The sequence below is a fragment of the Lotus japonicus genome, chromosome 1 (assembly GCF_012489685.1).
Source record: "Lotus japonicus ecotype B-129 chromosome 1, LjGifu_v1.2".
NCBI classification, from domain to species: domain Eukaryota; kingdom Viridiplantae; phylum Streptophyta; class Magnoliopsida; order Fabales; family Fabaceae; genus Lotus; species Lotus japonicus.
In genome coordinates, this window is record NC_080041.1 from 55,628,823 (window position 1) to 55,645,304 (window position 16,482).

The 16,482-nt window shown below is 36.8% G+C and overlaps 2 protein-coding genes across 3 annotated transcripts; one reads left to right on the forward strand and one right to left on the reverse strand.

Moving 5' to 3' along the window:
* Positions 1 to 1,654: 1,654 nt before the first annotated feature.
* LOC130729991 (transcription factor GTE10-like) lies at positions 1,655 to 7,674 on the forward strand. 2 transcript variants are annotated; one of them, XM_057581861.1, is made up of 11 exons: positions 1,655 to 1,864; positions 1,964 to 3,677; positions 4,252 to 4,300; positions 4,383 to 4,547; positions 5,591 to 5,664; positions 5,758 to 5,827; positions 5,949 to 6,029; positions 6,108 to 6,223; positions 6,466 to 6,532; positions 6,773 to 6,903; positions 6,993 to 7,674. In XM_057581861.1, the coding sequence occupies exons 2-11, from the start codon at positions 2,361 to 2,363 to the stop codon at positions 7,260 to 7,262; spliced, it is 2,340 nt and encodes a 779-aa protein (XP_057437844.1). In that variant the 5' UTR covers positions 1,655 to 1,864; positions 1,964 to 2,360; the 3' UTR covers positions 7,263 to 7,674. The 2 variants fall into 2 exon arrangements, with proteins under 2 accessions (XP_057437844.1, XP_057437852.1); XM_057581869.1 differs by having other exon boundaries at positions 1,656 to 3,677; positions 4,383 to 4,541.
* Positions 7,675 to 8,107: 433 nt separating this feature from the next.
* On the reverse strand, positions 8,108 to 16,190 carry LOC130730006 (protein PLASTID TRANSCRIPTIONALLY ACTIVE 10). The gene is made up of 12 exons (XM_057581879.1): positions 15,409 to 16,190; positions 14,967 to 15,026; positions 14,843 to 14,872; positions 14,097 to 14,170; positions 13,364 to 13,445; positions 12,649 to 12,722; positions 12,457 to 12,523; positions 11,795 to 11,887; positions 9,828 to 10,004; positions 9,541 to 9,591; positions 8,835 to 8,986; positions 8,108 to 8,743 (listed from the first exon to the last, which is right to left on the reverse strand). The coding sequence occupies exons 1-12, from the start codon at positions 16,135 to 16,137 to the stop codon at positions 8,287 to 8,289; spliced, it is 2,046 nt and encodes a 681-aa protein (XP_057437862.1). The 5' UTR covers positions 16,138 to 16,190; the 3' UTR covers positions 8,108 to 8,286.
* Between the last annotated feature and the right edge of the window lie 292 nt (positions 16,191 to 16,482).

Below are 16,482 nucleotides of genomic sequence, written 5' to 3' on the forward strand. Positions count from 1 at the left end.
GTCATAGAAGGAAGAAGAAATCAAATAAGACTAGAAAAAGACAACAAAGATAAATTTGAAAAAGCTGAATCAAGGAGTGAAAGTGTCAAGAGCAAAGGTTTGCAACCTCTTGAAGCTACAATAAAAATAATAACATTCTACAAAAAAACCTGTCTTGGAACAGTTTCAAAGTCAAAGAAGTACACGCGCTTACAAGGATCAGAAGCAACAAAGATCAAGAGAAGTTTCAACTTTACCAAGTCTACAAAGTTAAATTCTCATAAGATCCATTCAAAGTAAAAATTACCAGAAAGTATATCATAATACATTGAGATCGTACCGTGAAATGTGAAGGGTCATCGTCTAATAAAAGCATAGTACATCAAATGAAGACGTGATCACTATTCAGAAGGGAAAAGCATTAAAACTCCCATCCACCACTAATGTAGTACTTTACCTACGTGCGTACATCTCTCAAGGTAACATTTGTCAAGGAGACTAACTACATGAAGAAAGGGAACTAAGGAAGAATATCTCTAGCATAAACGAGATTAGATATCAATTATGTGCAAACCAAAGAAATCTTCTTTGAACAGTTGATTAGATCATGGTCAGAAAAAAGTAGTGTTACTTTATTAGGAAAGCTTCGTGTCTCAAGCCGCCATCAATCACATCCGCTGACACACAACAAAAAGCTTTACCAAATGGTCAAGCCCATGATTTGCGCTCCATCAAAAGACCATGCATGGTGAAAGAAGAAATCTTACATAAGAAAGTCTCTCAGTCAAAGAGTAACCTCATCGTTTATCAAAGCAAATACTCTTAACTACCGAGCTTACGTCAACACCCCGGGAGAATACACACTTTCCAGCAAACCATTGCTTTCTTCCCGGATTCCTTGTTGTATACCTTAGGTGTTCCATCTATTTTTCTTCCCTTCTTTTGCAGCATTCATAGGTAAAGGAGACAAATTTACACCAAGAACATCTTCAGCCTTCCATAAATCTTTGTTGATCGATGAAGCACAACCCCCCTTCACCGGATCTAGAGAAAGGGAAGACAAACCATCAATGAGAATTGAATGCTCCCCCACCTCATCAAACCGAGTTGGAGGTGCGTGGAATATATTTTCTTAAGATATAACAAATCCTATCTTGAATTATAAGGTATCATTTCAATTTCTCATTTTGTGCAATTTTTTTAGGAATGAGGAAATATTTTTTGTTATTATTAATGATGTTTTAAAAGCAAATTTAAATTTCAACATACTCTTTTGAAGCCCATGTAGTACATGTAGTAACTAGGTTAGGTTTGGCGGGCCTAGAGGGCAACAATATCCCTAGAATTTTCTACTCTTGAAACTAGCGGTTCGATTTTTTGTGTTTGAGTTTATCTTCCCTCCAATGCGGATTCGGGAGATTTCGTTGCATCGTCGATCTCATGTGCTCATGTAGTTGGGGGTTTTGGTGCTCAAAGTTGACAACTTGCAAAATTCACCATCATCAAGTCCTCGTTTTTTTCTTTTTTCTATATTTTCCTTCTCTCTTCCTATTTTTCCAACAGTGACTACCTGCATATTGCACATTCATCATATAACACATGATTTAGGTAATGCAATATTTTGGATCCATTTATTTAGAACACAAATGAATTCCACATAAATTGTGTGGGCCGTCTGATATTTGGGTTGTGAAAACGTGGGAAACAAAATGTGGAGTCGAGCGTGCAATTTCTTTCTTTCTTTCTTTTTTCTCTCTCTCTCTCTCTCTCTCTGTAGATTTGGTTCCGCTCTCTCTTTCTCTTTCTCTCGCAGAAGAAGGGTGGTGTTATTGTCAGCGTTTGAGGCACATTTCATTGCAATTGCGTGGTCCTGCTAGACATCCAGGTTTTGAATTGGATTCTTGCTTAGGGTTTCGCACATTTTTCTTTTGCTTCCTTCGCCCCCTCTTGATCTAGGGTTTATGCTTACTTTTTTCGTTTATAGATCAACTTGCCCCATTTCATCTCTTTTTGATCGATTTGAAATAATGTGGGTGAAATTACTTACCTGGGCATGTGCGATTCATTGCTGACAATAAGGATTTTGAGGATTAGTCGTTCCTTTCTCGCATTCGACAAGGCAAGTAAAGAAGCTTGTTATTAATCGCTTAAAGCTTCAACTTTTTGGGATTTAAAGCTAATATTCGACGATAAAACTGAAATTCAGTCAATAGGGTATGAGAGAAGTACACCCTTCACTGGGTTTTATGATACTCTGCATTAAAATTTGGAGGTTAAGGCTTGATTTGTGCTTCTGGGGATTTGGGTTTTTTCAGAAATTGTTGTGTGGGATCAGTACTTGTTGTCAGGGTTGATATGTGCAGTTATTGGAATTTTTTCTTATGGCACCAACTGTACCTATAGAGTTTGCTGGACAAAAGGAATCTAGAAAGTACTCTCATTCACAAATCATGGGCAAATCTCGAAAATACTCTAAGGGTTATGCTGCTAGATTTGTTCCCGATTTCCGTCATGCTGTGGAGACTATGGGTGAGTCAGAAGGGTTGGGTAGCTCGGGAAGGGTTGATACAGAGCTGACTGCATCTGCAGATTCTTATGCACCGAAGAGGAAATCCCTTGGTTTGAATGGTGCTGATTATGGTAGTTTTGATGTACCGTATCATATTTTCTCATTATCGAAGATGTCAGGTTTCGAGAGAAAGAATTTGAAATTGAGGTTAACTTGGGAACTTGAACAAGTAAGGGAAATTCTGAGGAAAGTTGACAGTGTGAACTCAAACATTGTTGGATTATCTCCCTCTAGTGATGTAAGGAGCTGCAGTGCTGGACAGAAGAGGCCTCAGCTGGAGAGCCAACACACAGCACTGCAAGCCTCAGTGGCACATGGTAAGAAAAGGCCATTGCCAGGACGTACTGGTCCCAAGACAAAAAGAATTATGTCTGGGTGTTTTGAATATAGGAAACCTGCTGCACCAGTGACTTCATATGCTACATTGATGAAACCGTGTGAGACATTACTTAACCGCTTGATGTCTCATCAATTTGCTTGGGTTTTTAACACACCCGTCGATGTTGTTAAATTGAACATTCCAGATTATTTCAATGTCATCAAGCATCCAATGGATTTGGGTACAGTGAAAAGTAGATTATCTTCTGGTGAATATTCAAATCCTGTGAATTTTGCTTCTGATGTGCGGCTGACTTTCTCAAATGCAATGACTTATAATCCACCAGGAAATGATGTGCACATCATGGCAGAGAACCTTAGTAAATTTTTCGAAACGAGATGGAAGTCTATAGAGAAGAAAATTCCTGTCATTGATTGTACTCAATCTGAACCTTCTAGACCTGCTCGTGACGATACTGAAATTCGTGACCAAATTCCTCCCTCCAAAAAGAAGAAAATAACACCAAATGACTCTAATGTCAAGCCAGAGCCTGTTAAAAGAATCATGACTGATGAGGAGAAACATAATTTGAGTCTTGAGTTGGAAGCGATGCTTGGAGAGCTGCCCGAAACCATTATTGATTTTTTGAAAGAGCAAAGTAATGATGCAGGGCAAACCGATGCTGATGAAATTGAGATTGATATTGATGTTCTCAATGATGAAACCTTATTCAAACTGCGGAAGCTTCTTGATGATTATATACAGGAGAAGCAAAGATTCCAGGTGAAAGCTGGAGAGTGTGAAGTGGAGGTCTCTCTCTCTCTCTGTGTGTGTGTATATAATATATATATATATATATATATATATATCTATTTGCGTGTGTGTCTGTGTTGTTGATTAATGCAGTTGTCAAATCATGTGATATTATTGGGACGACCGTGCTTATCGAATTTAAGATAAACTAGATAGTCAAAAGTATTGAACAGTTGGATTTACATTTATACTAAAAGCATATGACATGTAAATATAAAATTCATCAAGAGTTTAGTTGCCCTGCATTGGTCCAATTAGAATTCATCAATTTTCCATGTCATTATTATTTGAATTTAAAATAATTAAACTGGAAATAGAGAGATGTGATTGGATGCATGTGCTTGATCGGCCTTATCATAACTTCCATCTAATAGTTGAATTAATGAAATTTGACATTCCATGGAGTTATGGAGTGTGTTAGAGCCTTTCTCAGGTCTCAGCATTAGTACATCCCCACTTAAGCTTAAGTGTATCTGAAATTTGAATGCATTAAAATGTGCATGCCCATGAATCATCTATTGTGTGTAACCCATTTGACTGACAATTTATTGCATGCTTGATTTTTATGCAGCTTCTTAATGAATCTGGGTTCAGCAATTCATCAATGCAACAATGTAAAGGTATATTCTGTTTTATGTTTTGCAAGTGGTACAAATGTCAATTTACACCAATTTTGATCCTTTATTTTCACTACAAGTGCAGGCAACGAACAAGTTGAGGAGGATGTGGACATTGTTGGTGGGAATGATCCTCCTATTTCAAACTACCCTCTACTAGAGATTGAGAAAGATGGCACCAATAGGAACAATAAATGCAGTAGTTCAAGCAGCTCCAGTAGTGAATCTGGCTCAACATCCAGTGGTTCGTGTTAGTGCTTAATTTTGAAGTGTCTCCTCTTTCAAGATATGTCTCAAGTATTCTGATTGCAGGATATCTATACCCAAAATTTTCTCTTCATTCTTTAACTTCTTCTAGAAGCAGATTATCCTACTGTCATACAAACCAAGTGTCTGTGAACTTTTAAGCCCTTAAACTTTTTCACCTGTTTTTTTTTTCAGCCTCCCTTGGGTATAATTCATTTTATAACATGTGGAATATCTGAGACTTTCTTCTTCAAGATATTCTGGTGTCAATTTTGTTTGCGTTGTTTAGAATATTGCTTTCACTGAACTACTTAATAAGCAAAATGATGTGCAAAGTGCCAGCAGAAAATATTTTGACATTTTGATCCTGTAACATTCCATTTGTTCACTTTCTGGTTGAACTCGGTTACAACTTGATTACACTTTAATTTATCTTAGATTTTAGTTTCCTTCAGACACGAAATCTAGATTGCAGTGTATTCTCAGAAAGAAGTTGGATTATTGGTTCATTTTTGTACTATACAATGTATTGAATAAAAAATGGTAGTAACATCAATGTTGCGTTTGTGTAATTTAATTACAGTTACTGCTCTACAAATGAAGCTGGGGATTTTGTTATTTATATGCATAGTATTATATAGTAAGAAAAATGCATATCAAACTTAAGTAAAAAAAAATGCATATCAAAAAAAAATATAGTAAGAAAAATGTTGGTCATAGTTTTGTTCCCTGTTCCTCTAACTTCAGTAGGTACTGACACCTCTAAATGCTTAGTTTATGATGATGGCAAAGTTAGTCACTTGAAATTAATTTTCTGCATGCTGGAATCTGCTATTTTTATTCTGACTCTAGAAATATACTTATGCATAGAATTATGAAGTAGGAAAAATGACCGACATAGTTTCACTCACCGTTACTCTTATAAATTCAGTAGATACAAGAAAACTTGTTTAGTTCTGATGATGGCAAAATTTGTCTCTTGAAATGTTTTTTTCTGCATGCTGGAATCTGTTATTTTGTCTGATTCTTGAAATTGTGGCCTGACAGACTCAGATTCAGGTAGTTCATCTGGTAGTGAGTTAGATACTGTTAAAGCATCAGAACCTCCAAGTGCCACCAAGGTGATTGGGATACATATGTATCAAATTATGGTATTGATATAATGCAAATTTCTCTGCTTTGACCAGTATCTTTGTTAAAACTACATACTGCAGGAAAACGTAGGTTCTGGATTGACTACTGATCAAAACAGAGGGGATCCTGGTAATTCACAAACTGGTAAAGGTGAGTATCGAAGTTGATGGTGTTTGGTAACCATGAACATATTATGGTTTCTTAGCATGACTTTTGATGAGGATGCCTCCACAACTGTTACCATCTAGCTCATCATCTATTTATTGTATAGATTCAACTAATGTGGGTGGCCAAGTTGAGTACAATTCAGAGACTCAGCCAGTTACTCTTGAATCAGAAATCCATCAAGAGGGTAAGCTTAAAACATGAAGAAATCTCTCTGCTGTTAGTTTTGGGGCATGATCTCACCCTTCATGCTGTAATATTTTAGGGGAGAGCGCTGCATCTAAGAGGCAAGTCTCTCCCGAAAAGCTCTACCGTGCAGCTTTATTGAGGAGCCGGTTTGCTGACACCATACTTAAAGCTCGAGAGAAAGCACTTGAAAAGGTTTGTTGAGGCGGTAATTTGGTAGTTGCGGTTTTGATTCCGTGCATTAGTAGATCAGGTATATTGGGTTTGAAAAACATCAAGGTTTGAAATGTCTAGTTTTTGTCTCTTCCTCTCACTAATAGGGAAGTTCTGTTATCGAATCTTGCAATTACCAGTTTACCATCATTACCCCCTTTCATAAACGCTCACTTTTGCAAGTTTCATTTGAAAGCTGGTGTTTAATTCCATCTTGATCGCAGGATGAAAAGCGGGATCCTGAAAAACTCAAGATAGAGCGAGAAGATCTTGAGAGGAGGCAGAAGGAAGGTGTGTTTTTTATTTTGAACCTTGTAATCTTTGTTCCTTTTAATAATTGATTCTTGGACTTATTTCATGATAGGATATTATGGTTTTCTTTGAACCATGTAGCCAACCTCATCTAGTGAGAAAATGATTTGATGGTTGTTGTAATATTTGTTCTGTAAGGTCAAAAGTCTATGTCATGAAATACTGCTTCAGTTTTTCGAGATTTGACTGATAATTATAAAATTGTTTTTGGTGCATTAGAGAAAGCTCGACTTCAGGCAGAGGCAAAGGCTGCAGAAGCAGCTCAGAGGAAAGCAGAAGAAGAAGCTGCAGCTGAAGCCAAAAGGAAGAGGGAACTTGACAGAGAAGCAGCCCGTCAGGCTTTGCAAAAGGTCACTTCGGAAAAACAAAAGCACATGTTACTATGTTCTAATGCATGTTCAGTTTTGTTGTATGTTTCACTGAATTGCTCTGTTTGCAGATGGAGAAAACTGTGGAGATCAATGAGAGTAGTCAGTTTTTAGAAGATCTAGAGATGCTGAGTGCTGTACATGATGATATTACACCAAGTTTCAAAGAGGAGACAAGCCCAGATCATCCTGAAAATGAATTAGGTAGTTTCAAGCTACAGGGAAATCCCTTAGAGCAGCTAGGATTATACATGAAGGTTGATGAGGAGGATGAGGAGGAAGAATTGCCTCCAAGTGTTGCAGGGCCATCAAAGGATGTTGAAGAAGGAGAAATAGATTGATTTCCCCGTTGATTGTTTCATATTTTGAACAAATAAATAGTGATTTTGAGCAGTTGCTGGATTTAGGGATGCTGCTTTTTCAAGCTATGATCTGACTTTGGCCTGACACCAGGAAATCTAAGGATGGGATAGCAAAAGCTTAGAGCAAAGGGAATGAGTATAATCACTTTTAAGTGGGTTTGCTTCTTTTTAAATTGGTTTTTGAGAAAGTGGAAAAGCATGCTTGCAGCCCTCATTTATTCAAGGGCTGGATTGAAAATTTGTATCAATCAGGATATGTCCAGTTTTGGTTGTAAAAAGCAATTCATTTGTAACGAGTTCTAAGACTGACCTTGAGTAGTAGTTAAACTTCACTCGCATTGTAAAATATTTTAGAAAATTCTTTCTATTTATTTTTGCCTTATTTTTTTCATGGAATTGCTTTTTGTCTGGCCGTGAGAAATGAGTTTGTCATCTCAAATGATGAGGCCAGGTGGGTTACTTTTATTCTTGAGTTGTGAATTTGAAGTTATAAGGTGAATAAATTAAGCATAATGAGGCAAGTTGAACACTTCTACTTTACTGGAAGACCCTTTAAACAAGTTGTCAGCAATACTTTAGTGAGCTCAAGTGTTGGAAAAAAGTTAAAATATCACATCCTTTAAACGGGTTTGTCTCAATTAGAACAAATCAATTGTGCAAATGAAATTATTTCTCTTAACTGAGTGAATTTTGAAAAATATTTTTAAGAGTAATTTATTGAACAATTTGCTTAAACCGCAGTGGGTTAAAACTGCATGGCTGTCCATTTCACATTAGTCTTGTTTCACATTCTGTGGAAACCCAATCTCAATGATTGTGACAAGTAACAACAGTCAATCAGGGTTTTTTATGCAAATTCATGAAAGACATGGATATGACCATTTTCACAAACAAACAAAATTAGATTGCCGTAGTGAATTTAATCTACACTAACAAAATTTATGCACATTCCTCAACCTAACTGTGTACATTACTTTAGCTACTCAAGAAATGCATTATAACATCAATCCTCAAACATGGTTTCATCTGACATACTAGAAGATTCGGTCCCATTAACATGAACCTGATCTGAGCCATTGCTACCAAGTCTGCTCAGAATGCTGAAGTCAAAGTCATCATCATCGTCATCATCATCGTCCTCATCTTCAGCACCTTGAACTTGTTTGGTATCTTCATCCTTAACTTGTTTGCCCTGTTGTGCCATGGACTGGGCTTCTCTTCTCATCTGTTGCTTGATGCAATCTTCGTAGGACATTTCATACCAAACAGTGCCCTTACCCACAATTGCTTTATTATGGGTATCTGTCCTCCGCTCTCTCCTGCTCTTCTCTGAATTCTTGGGCTCCCCCCAGTAGTCATAACGATACAGAGGACTTGAAGGATCATATTTGCCTTTACCAAAATAACTAGCATCCACATACCTTCCTGGCTCTTCTAATGGCAGACCAAGAGCTTTGCGACTGCAGATAGTGAGAAAGGTAAAAAGGTAAATATCAATGCTATTGATATCATAATTGTAAAGGAGGTTTATAAACAATAACACAAAAGTACCAGCTGATGTCTCTAAGTAATGCTTCTCTTTCCTCAAATGATCTACGCCAATGCATATAATCATATTCATCCATCTCAATATTGCGCCTCAATTTGGTAATTTTGTACTCCTCATCTCTGTCCTTTGCTTCCTTCATTAGTTTAATGTGGAGCTGTATCCCAAAATGTTGTCTTAGACTATAAAAAGAGACCACGAAACTATTCTATGCATTTTAAACAGGAGTTTATGGATAGGTCAAGGAGCTTTGTTAATTTGAGAAAATATCAATAATACGAAATATGAATGTCCACATGGTAAATGAATTTCCAGAGTAGGATAGATTAAGTTATGATCTTTCTGATCAAAAGGCTGAATGGGAACCAGTCTGATAATTTAACATTTTTAAGCAATCTATATTTCATTGAGCTATTCACCAAGAGTTCACATTTTGGTCAGCATAAATTATGAGAGCAGTAAAAGTAAATCTGACATTAGAGTTATGAAAAAAAGGTGCAAACCCATACAGGGAATATAAAAAATTGGCAGATAGCAGGATATAAATGTGGGTATGCCACGAACAACAGTTTTTTCACTATCCTTTCATTATGTACAATCAATTTTAAGGGATCATTTACAATGCACATGGTGTGGCCACCTCTAACAAGCTGTGTAAAATGTATTGCCAGCAATAGAAGGGAATGCTTTTATGATAAAAGGAAAGCTGACCTCACGCTCAGCAAGTGCAGCCTCTAAGTCAAGCTCTTTGACACTTGTTTTCTGCCAGAATATTATAAACAATAGTTGAATAAATCAGCAACCTCATGAATGTAAGAAGAAGAATAGTTTGTTATTACATTTAGTTTATATTACATTTGTTCTTTCCTAAGTTGGAGCATAATGGCCAGTATTTCCTAACCAACTTTGCCTTTATATTCTACCATTGTATGACCTCACATGAATAAGAGAACAATTATTATCTCTTCTTTGAAAATTACAACTAGAATAATACTCACCAGAGTCATTTTTTGTAGAACTGAATTCTTATAACTAGCTTTTGAATACTGAACAGCACTTTCTTCGTCAAAATCATCATCATCAACCAAATCTGACAGCTTTTTACCTCTATATTTATCAGGATTAGTTTCCATATCATCCAAAATCATTTGCTCAGCTACGTTAATCTGCCATAACTGCAAAAAAAATGTAGTAGTAAGTGATAAGAAGTAAACATTATCCAATCAAAATGAATGAAAGAGATACCTGTGATAGCATAATTGTTTTTGTTATAGAATACAAGGTAAAGTGGCAAGCCACTCACTGAAATAAAATATAAGGCAAAGTATACCCAGTTGCTCATTGAAGGAGGTTCATGGCACAAGCCTTTAAGTTTCTAGTGAAGTTTTACCAGCACACACAATTTCATTTGTCATGAACGTTGATCTACTTGAACATAGCAAAGGTTACTATATAAAGATGGTATTATAAACCAAGAGCTCAATTGAAGAAAAGTTCCTCTGGGGAATGCTATAATCCCAGAATTGAATCCTACTGACACCACTTTGCCTAAATGGTAGCCTACCCTCACCCTTCAGCACTTCCAAACCCAGCTTTTAAGATTAGACCACCCAGTAACCAAGAAAATAAAAGTTAACAGCACTTAGACATCAACAACAACAACAACAACAACAACAACAACAACAACAAAATCCTTATCCCACTAAGTGAGGTCGGCTTTATGGATCACACTACGCCATTGTGCTCAATCAAAACGACTGGAATTGGAAACCACATGCCTATAACAGATGCCATGGAGACAAGTAAAAAACAATTATATTCCCATAATTTATAGGATGCCAAGTGACCCAAACCAATCACCTTTTGTTTCTTTATTCTTATTTCATTCTTTCAAAGGAGAAAAGGTTGAATAAAGGAGCAACTCCTTGTACTCCAAGTAGTAAGTATGCTCTAGGCGCGTTAGTCTTTGAGCATAAGAGTTCCCCTCAATAAAGGGCTCAATATCAACTGAGTGTAGGTGAAGGACCAATAATACATGTAATTAAAAACCTCTTTTAGGAACCAACTGGATAAAAACATTTTAGATTAAAAATTTGAATAGCGATGTGGTTCTTCATCAAGAACGAACGGACAATGCTAGTAGGAATACGAGCAGCCAATTTGTTTGGGATCTGTATTACAAGACATTATTATGCACTTTATGAATCAAAATCAACAAAGGTTAGCTTCATTAACACAAAGCTACTGCAGCAGAAAAATCTTTAGATTTGTAAGGTCCAACATATTGGCGCATTTTCAGGTTAGTGAGTCAGTTATGCACACTACCCCTTTATCTTCTATGGTTGGTGTTGCGCAGAAATATTGTTACCCTAATGATTGAATCATAAACAAGCACCTCCATCTATCCGATTATGTTTTAGAGCCTAATATTTTTTTACAGCGCGCGCCATGGAGTTGATCCATTCTGATATATAGTGTTGATTAGATCAGCATTAGTATTTATAAAGAAGAATTCGCCTCAATATGTGCAACCAGAGACCCAAGTGGACAAATATGGCCCAAAATACAAAGTTTCTAGTATGAAAGAAGAAACCCAAGACTATCATTCAGAACAAGTTCCATCAACCTTCAGACCATACCTTGCATTCAGGGCTTTTATGTGAATGTTGTAACTAAAGCACATATTTGCACCCCTTCATTAGAATGATATGATTTTGTAGATATGAAACATGGGTGGATATGAAACATGTTGAAAGTTTTGTTGGCTTCATATTTAGGTAGACGAGAATTGGATATTGTATAGGTTCCATGACCACTCTTAGGACAATGATGGGGATATGTTATAAACTATAAACAAGCCCATGTACTGTACACACAGAGGAGCTTTATATGCATGAGCTAAACAGTCCTACACAATTGTTCCCTGCAATAATTTTAACGAATTGAAGTTGGCATCAGAATATACCTTATCAACATATGGGTGATTAGACAATAAAGGTGCTTCCTCTGGCTTGTCACCTGGATCTTTTCTAGGAATAGGAGGTCTTCCACAGTGACGCTGCAAATTTAAAAATCTCAAGTCAAAAGAATAATTACCATAATAACACACTAATTTTAAAAGCAAGCCATATTTGACTGGTCTAAAATACAAACATGCACCTTGGGGGGGGGGGGGGGGGGGGGCGGTGAACCTCAGTTGACATTAGAAAAAGTCTCCATACATAAGTTTTGTAAAAAAGTCAAAGCTTTGTAATCAACTTTTTTCAAAGGTAACAACTCAATACAACCTGGCCCTAATCTAATCTGTTGAGTCCAAATATGAAGTTATCTAGAATCCTTGATTCGTAAATAATATCATCAAAGCATTAGCATTGATCAGTGATTAAAATAGTTTGTGGAAATAGATAGTTTGCTTGAGTGAAACCTCATGAAAATATCTTGAATTAAAAAAATTTCAATACCGACAAACCCTTAGAGAATAGAGATACCTTTGAATTTCGAGATACTCTTTAAAAAAGTAAGCATGCAAGAGATCATAGCTAAGCTACAATATGAAAATTGCAAGTTATTGTTTCTTCTGCAACAAGATCAGGTTGTTTTGACAGAACAAGAGGGATGGGTACAAACCCGAACTTCATCTGGGTTAGTATCTTCAGCACGTTGAAATATTGGTGGAAAATCAAATCTGTTAAAGCTGCAGTATGAAAATGAAACATGTGTTAAAATTACTGCATCAATTCCAATTAAATTAGTAAAGATTAAACTGTGTACTACGAAAAGGATATAGAAAGTTTAACATCTCAAACACATAATCATTACATCAGATGATCTATATTTGGATCAACAAAACGGAGTTCGATAGGAAACCGGAAGCGATAAGGATCTCGCTTTGCCTACAAAGTAAAAATGTAAATGAATCAATTAATAAAGTGAACAGCTTGTAAGAGAAATCTAGTTATGACTACAAACAGACATAAAGGAAACTAACTATATAGCAATTAAACTTCATTTGAAATTCAGATTTGGCAAGGAAGCACTGAATGGAAAATATAGACAGTCATATACCCTTGTGTATATTACCTCCATTGCCTATGAAGAGATGCAAAAATATTAAACATATGAATACACAAGAAACAACTCCAGTAACATGCAACCAGTGACATTGTTAAATATTGTACTAAAGAGCATAGATGAAGCAAAAATAAATGTGTGAAAGAAGAATCATCCTCCACTAAGGTATGAGGTGCCCAGGTTCAATTCAAATCTTAGACAAGCCAATTGATGAATATAGGCTTCTCTTTCGGATAGGGATTCATACATTGGGTAGCACATTTTCAGCTAGAGTTTCTATTTCAAAACAAAAGCATAAAAACATTAACAAAAAATGAAGTACTGACAAGCTTCCTACAAATAGATTGATAGACTGCAGTTTGGCGAGTAGTAGTACAAGCTAAACCCTTCATCTCTATGTTAGAAGGTGAATATTTAGTGACAACTAGTATGGAAAATTTCAACAAATGATTGAAACACTCACCGTAATTTCAACGAAGACATTCATACCCACTGTAATGTGATGACGAATCCAAAACCAATCATTGCCCTTTATAGGAACCCACCTAAAACACATCATAGTAGATGAGTCTTCCAGAAGAATACTTGAATTAAAAAACCTCAAACAATAACACTGAACAAGATGAAAATGTTATAGAAGTAAAGCCCCCAAGTTAATGGCGATAATGATATAGAGGCTAGTTATATGGCTACAGTAAACAAACAAAAATGTGTAATAACTCATGGCTTCATAATCAGAGAAAACATAATCTTTTGAAAATTCACTAAAGGGATCGATTAAAACTTAATAGAATTGTATTGACATGTTTACAGTAACCTGGGCTGCCAAATACAAAAGATACAGTATGGTTTCCCTCCAGTATATAAACAACCAGTACTTCTTTTCTACCAAAAGAAGGGGCCTACAATTCAAAGATTTAACTACGCACAAACGTGTACGTATTCATGCTTGTTACTGCCCTGACTTCGGATATTAATGGAGCATTTTAGTGCTGCTGCTATAGATATTGGAAAATTCATCAAGTTATTGTCCCCCATGACATCGATTATGTATGCATCAAATAACCCAGCGCATTCTAAAATTATACCTATTCTTTTAGCTAGACTCCAGCACCCAAAATAATAAGGAAATTAATACACTATACAGAAAAGATCTGAAGATATTTAAAAAGAACAACACAGGGATTGGTAGGTACCCATCATAGACCCCGCCAATATCAACAAATGCCCCTTGATACAGGTGCAAGTTAACAACCTTCCCTAAACAAATCTGCATTTAAAAAATTCCCAAGTAATTAATGACGCTATATTACAGGCATTCATGAGAACTTGAATTTCAATTATGCACAGTTACAGAAAAGTATGTTTTGAATTATATGTATACATGAAGATGAAATTAAACCCAAACACAAATAGGATTTATACTGGTTTACAAATACAATTGTCCAAATAGAGTCATCATAACTGGGAAATATATATATATATATTGAATTATGAAGATGTAAAAAAGGGTGACTTCAGTTATTCATAAAAAAAAATTTAACATATCACTCGCAGTCGGCAATTGAAAAATGCAACTTTCATGTTGTCATAATTGAAATTATCAAAGGGTAAATTCAGATATTAATCCCTTCTTTTAACAAATTACTTGCGGTCAGCAATTGAAAAATGCAACTTTCACATTGTCATAACTCATAATTGAAATGATCACAAAGCAGGCCTACTGAAAAATGACCCAGACTTGCCAGCCATATGAAACCATGTATTTTCCAGGTGATACGGAATGATAAAATGCTATGCCTGATGCACCTAAAACCATATGAATTCACATCAACCAGTATGGATAAGCAAACATATTAACAGCCATAGGAAACTGTGGGAATGAGATACAAACAAAAAATAAAGCTCATATCCATAGTGAAATAAGAGCTCAATAACTTACTTGGCCAGGATAATAAAATGGAAGCTCGTACTGCATAAAGAAAAAGAAAAGGTCAGAACCAAAATAGCATTCTCAGACGCCCCGCACGAACTAACAAGAAGGAACAATTGCAAATCCATCCTACCATGCCCTCCTTGTAATCCTTGCCTCTTTTCCTTCTGCCAGGGTGATAATCTTGGTCTTGCTGTCACATTCATATCATAATTAGCAATCCAAATAAACTAGTATAGATTATGCATAGCATTTTGCATTTTGTTCGGAAATTTGTATTGATGGAACAGAATGGAATAAAATCCTAACAGGTTCAACTATTTGGATTATTTTAAATGAAATAAAATAGAATGAAACATGATGAGATGCATCCCATCTTACTCCATCCAATCCCATCATTTCTTCCCCTTTAATTTGGGAGGGAACAAATCTTCTTTTTTTCCCATTTCATCATTATAATATCCAAAAAATAGAATGGAAACATCATTCGATTCCACTCGACTTCATTCCATTCAATCTCATTTTGTTCTATAATTCATCAAATAATTCAAACATAGCCGTTAAGAAGTTGAAACCTCGTAAGACTCCTCCTCCAATCTATCCTTGTTTGCCTCCACCCACTCCTTGTACTGCTTCAGAAACACCTTGTACCTATCCAAGCACACATCATCAGTTTCAGTCCTCACTCCATTCTCAATCTCCTCCACACTGACCCTCTTGGCCTGCATTTTATGCGCCTCCCGAATATACGCCAGCTCCTCCCGGTCCACCTCCCACCCTTGCGGCGGCCAATCGCGCGGCGGCACAAGGCGCACAACCAGCGGTCCCGCCCACGTAGTCTCCAGCGGGTCCGGGATCTCACCCTTAATCTCAAACTGCTTCTGGTTGTACTCCTCCTCAGTGAGCCCCATCTCCAGCCTCTTCTGCTTGCGGTACCTAGGGTTCAACATCTGAAACGCTTCAATGGCCTCAGGGGAACGGAGGGGAACCTCTTCCCCTTCGTTGAGGCTCTTGCGGGCGAAGTCAGCCTCCGGAGTGAGGATTTCTTCCCAGGGAGCCCAGCCGCGCTCGATCCAGTTGCGGCGTCGGGCTTCGTCCTCGGCTTCTTGGGTCGGAGGGGTGAAGTTCTGGGGGAAGGTGTCTTCGTCGACGGGGAACTCATCGGAGCTGAAGGCCTTGGCGACGAGGCCGGAGAGTGGGCGGTTACGGAGGAGGAGAGGGCGGTGGAAATGGGAAGAAGAAGGGTTTATGGGGGGTTTTGGGAAAGTGAAGAGATAAGAGGTTTGGAGTTGCAGAACTTGCATTGTTGGCTAGTAGTTACTACCACACTCCACCACCTTGCTCCACATCACAAGCTACTTGTTCTTTCTTTCTATACATAGAGAGGATAATTTTTTTGTAGTTTTTTGTTTCTTTAAATTTTAAATGTTATAATTCTTTTTTGTTTAAAAACATGGTAAATACAATTGCTTTTGGCTGGGTTTCTAATGAATAATTATTCTTTCACACCTCATATTTTTGAGGTGGAAAAAGGTGGAAGGTGAGAAAAATATAAAGAAAAGAAAAAAGTAAGAGAGAGAAAATATAAGATGAGATAGATGATAAGAGAAGAGAGATAGAAATAAAAATATGTGGAAATGAAGTGGAGA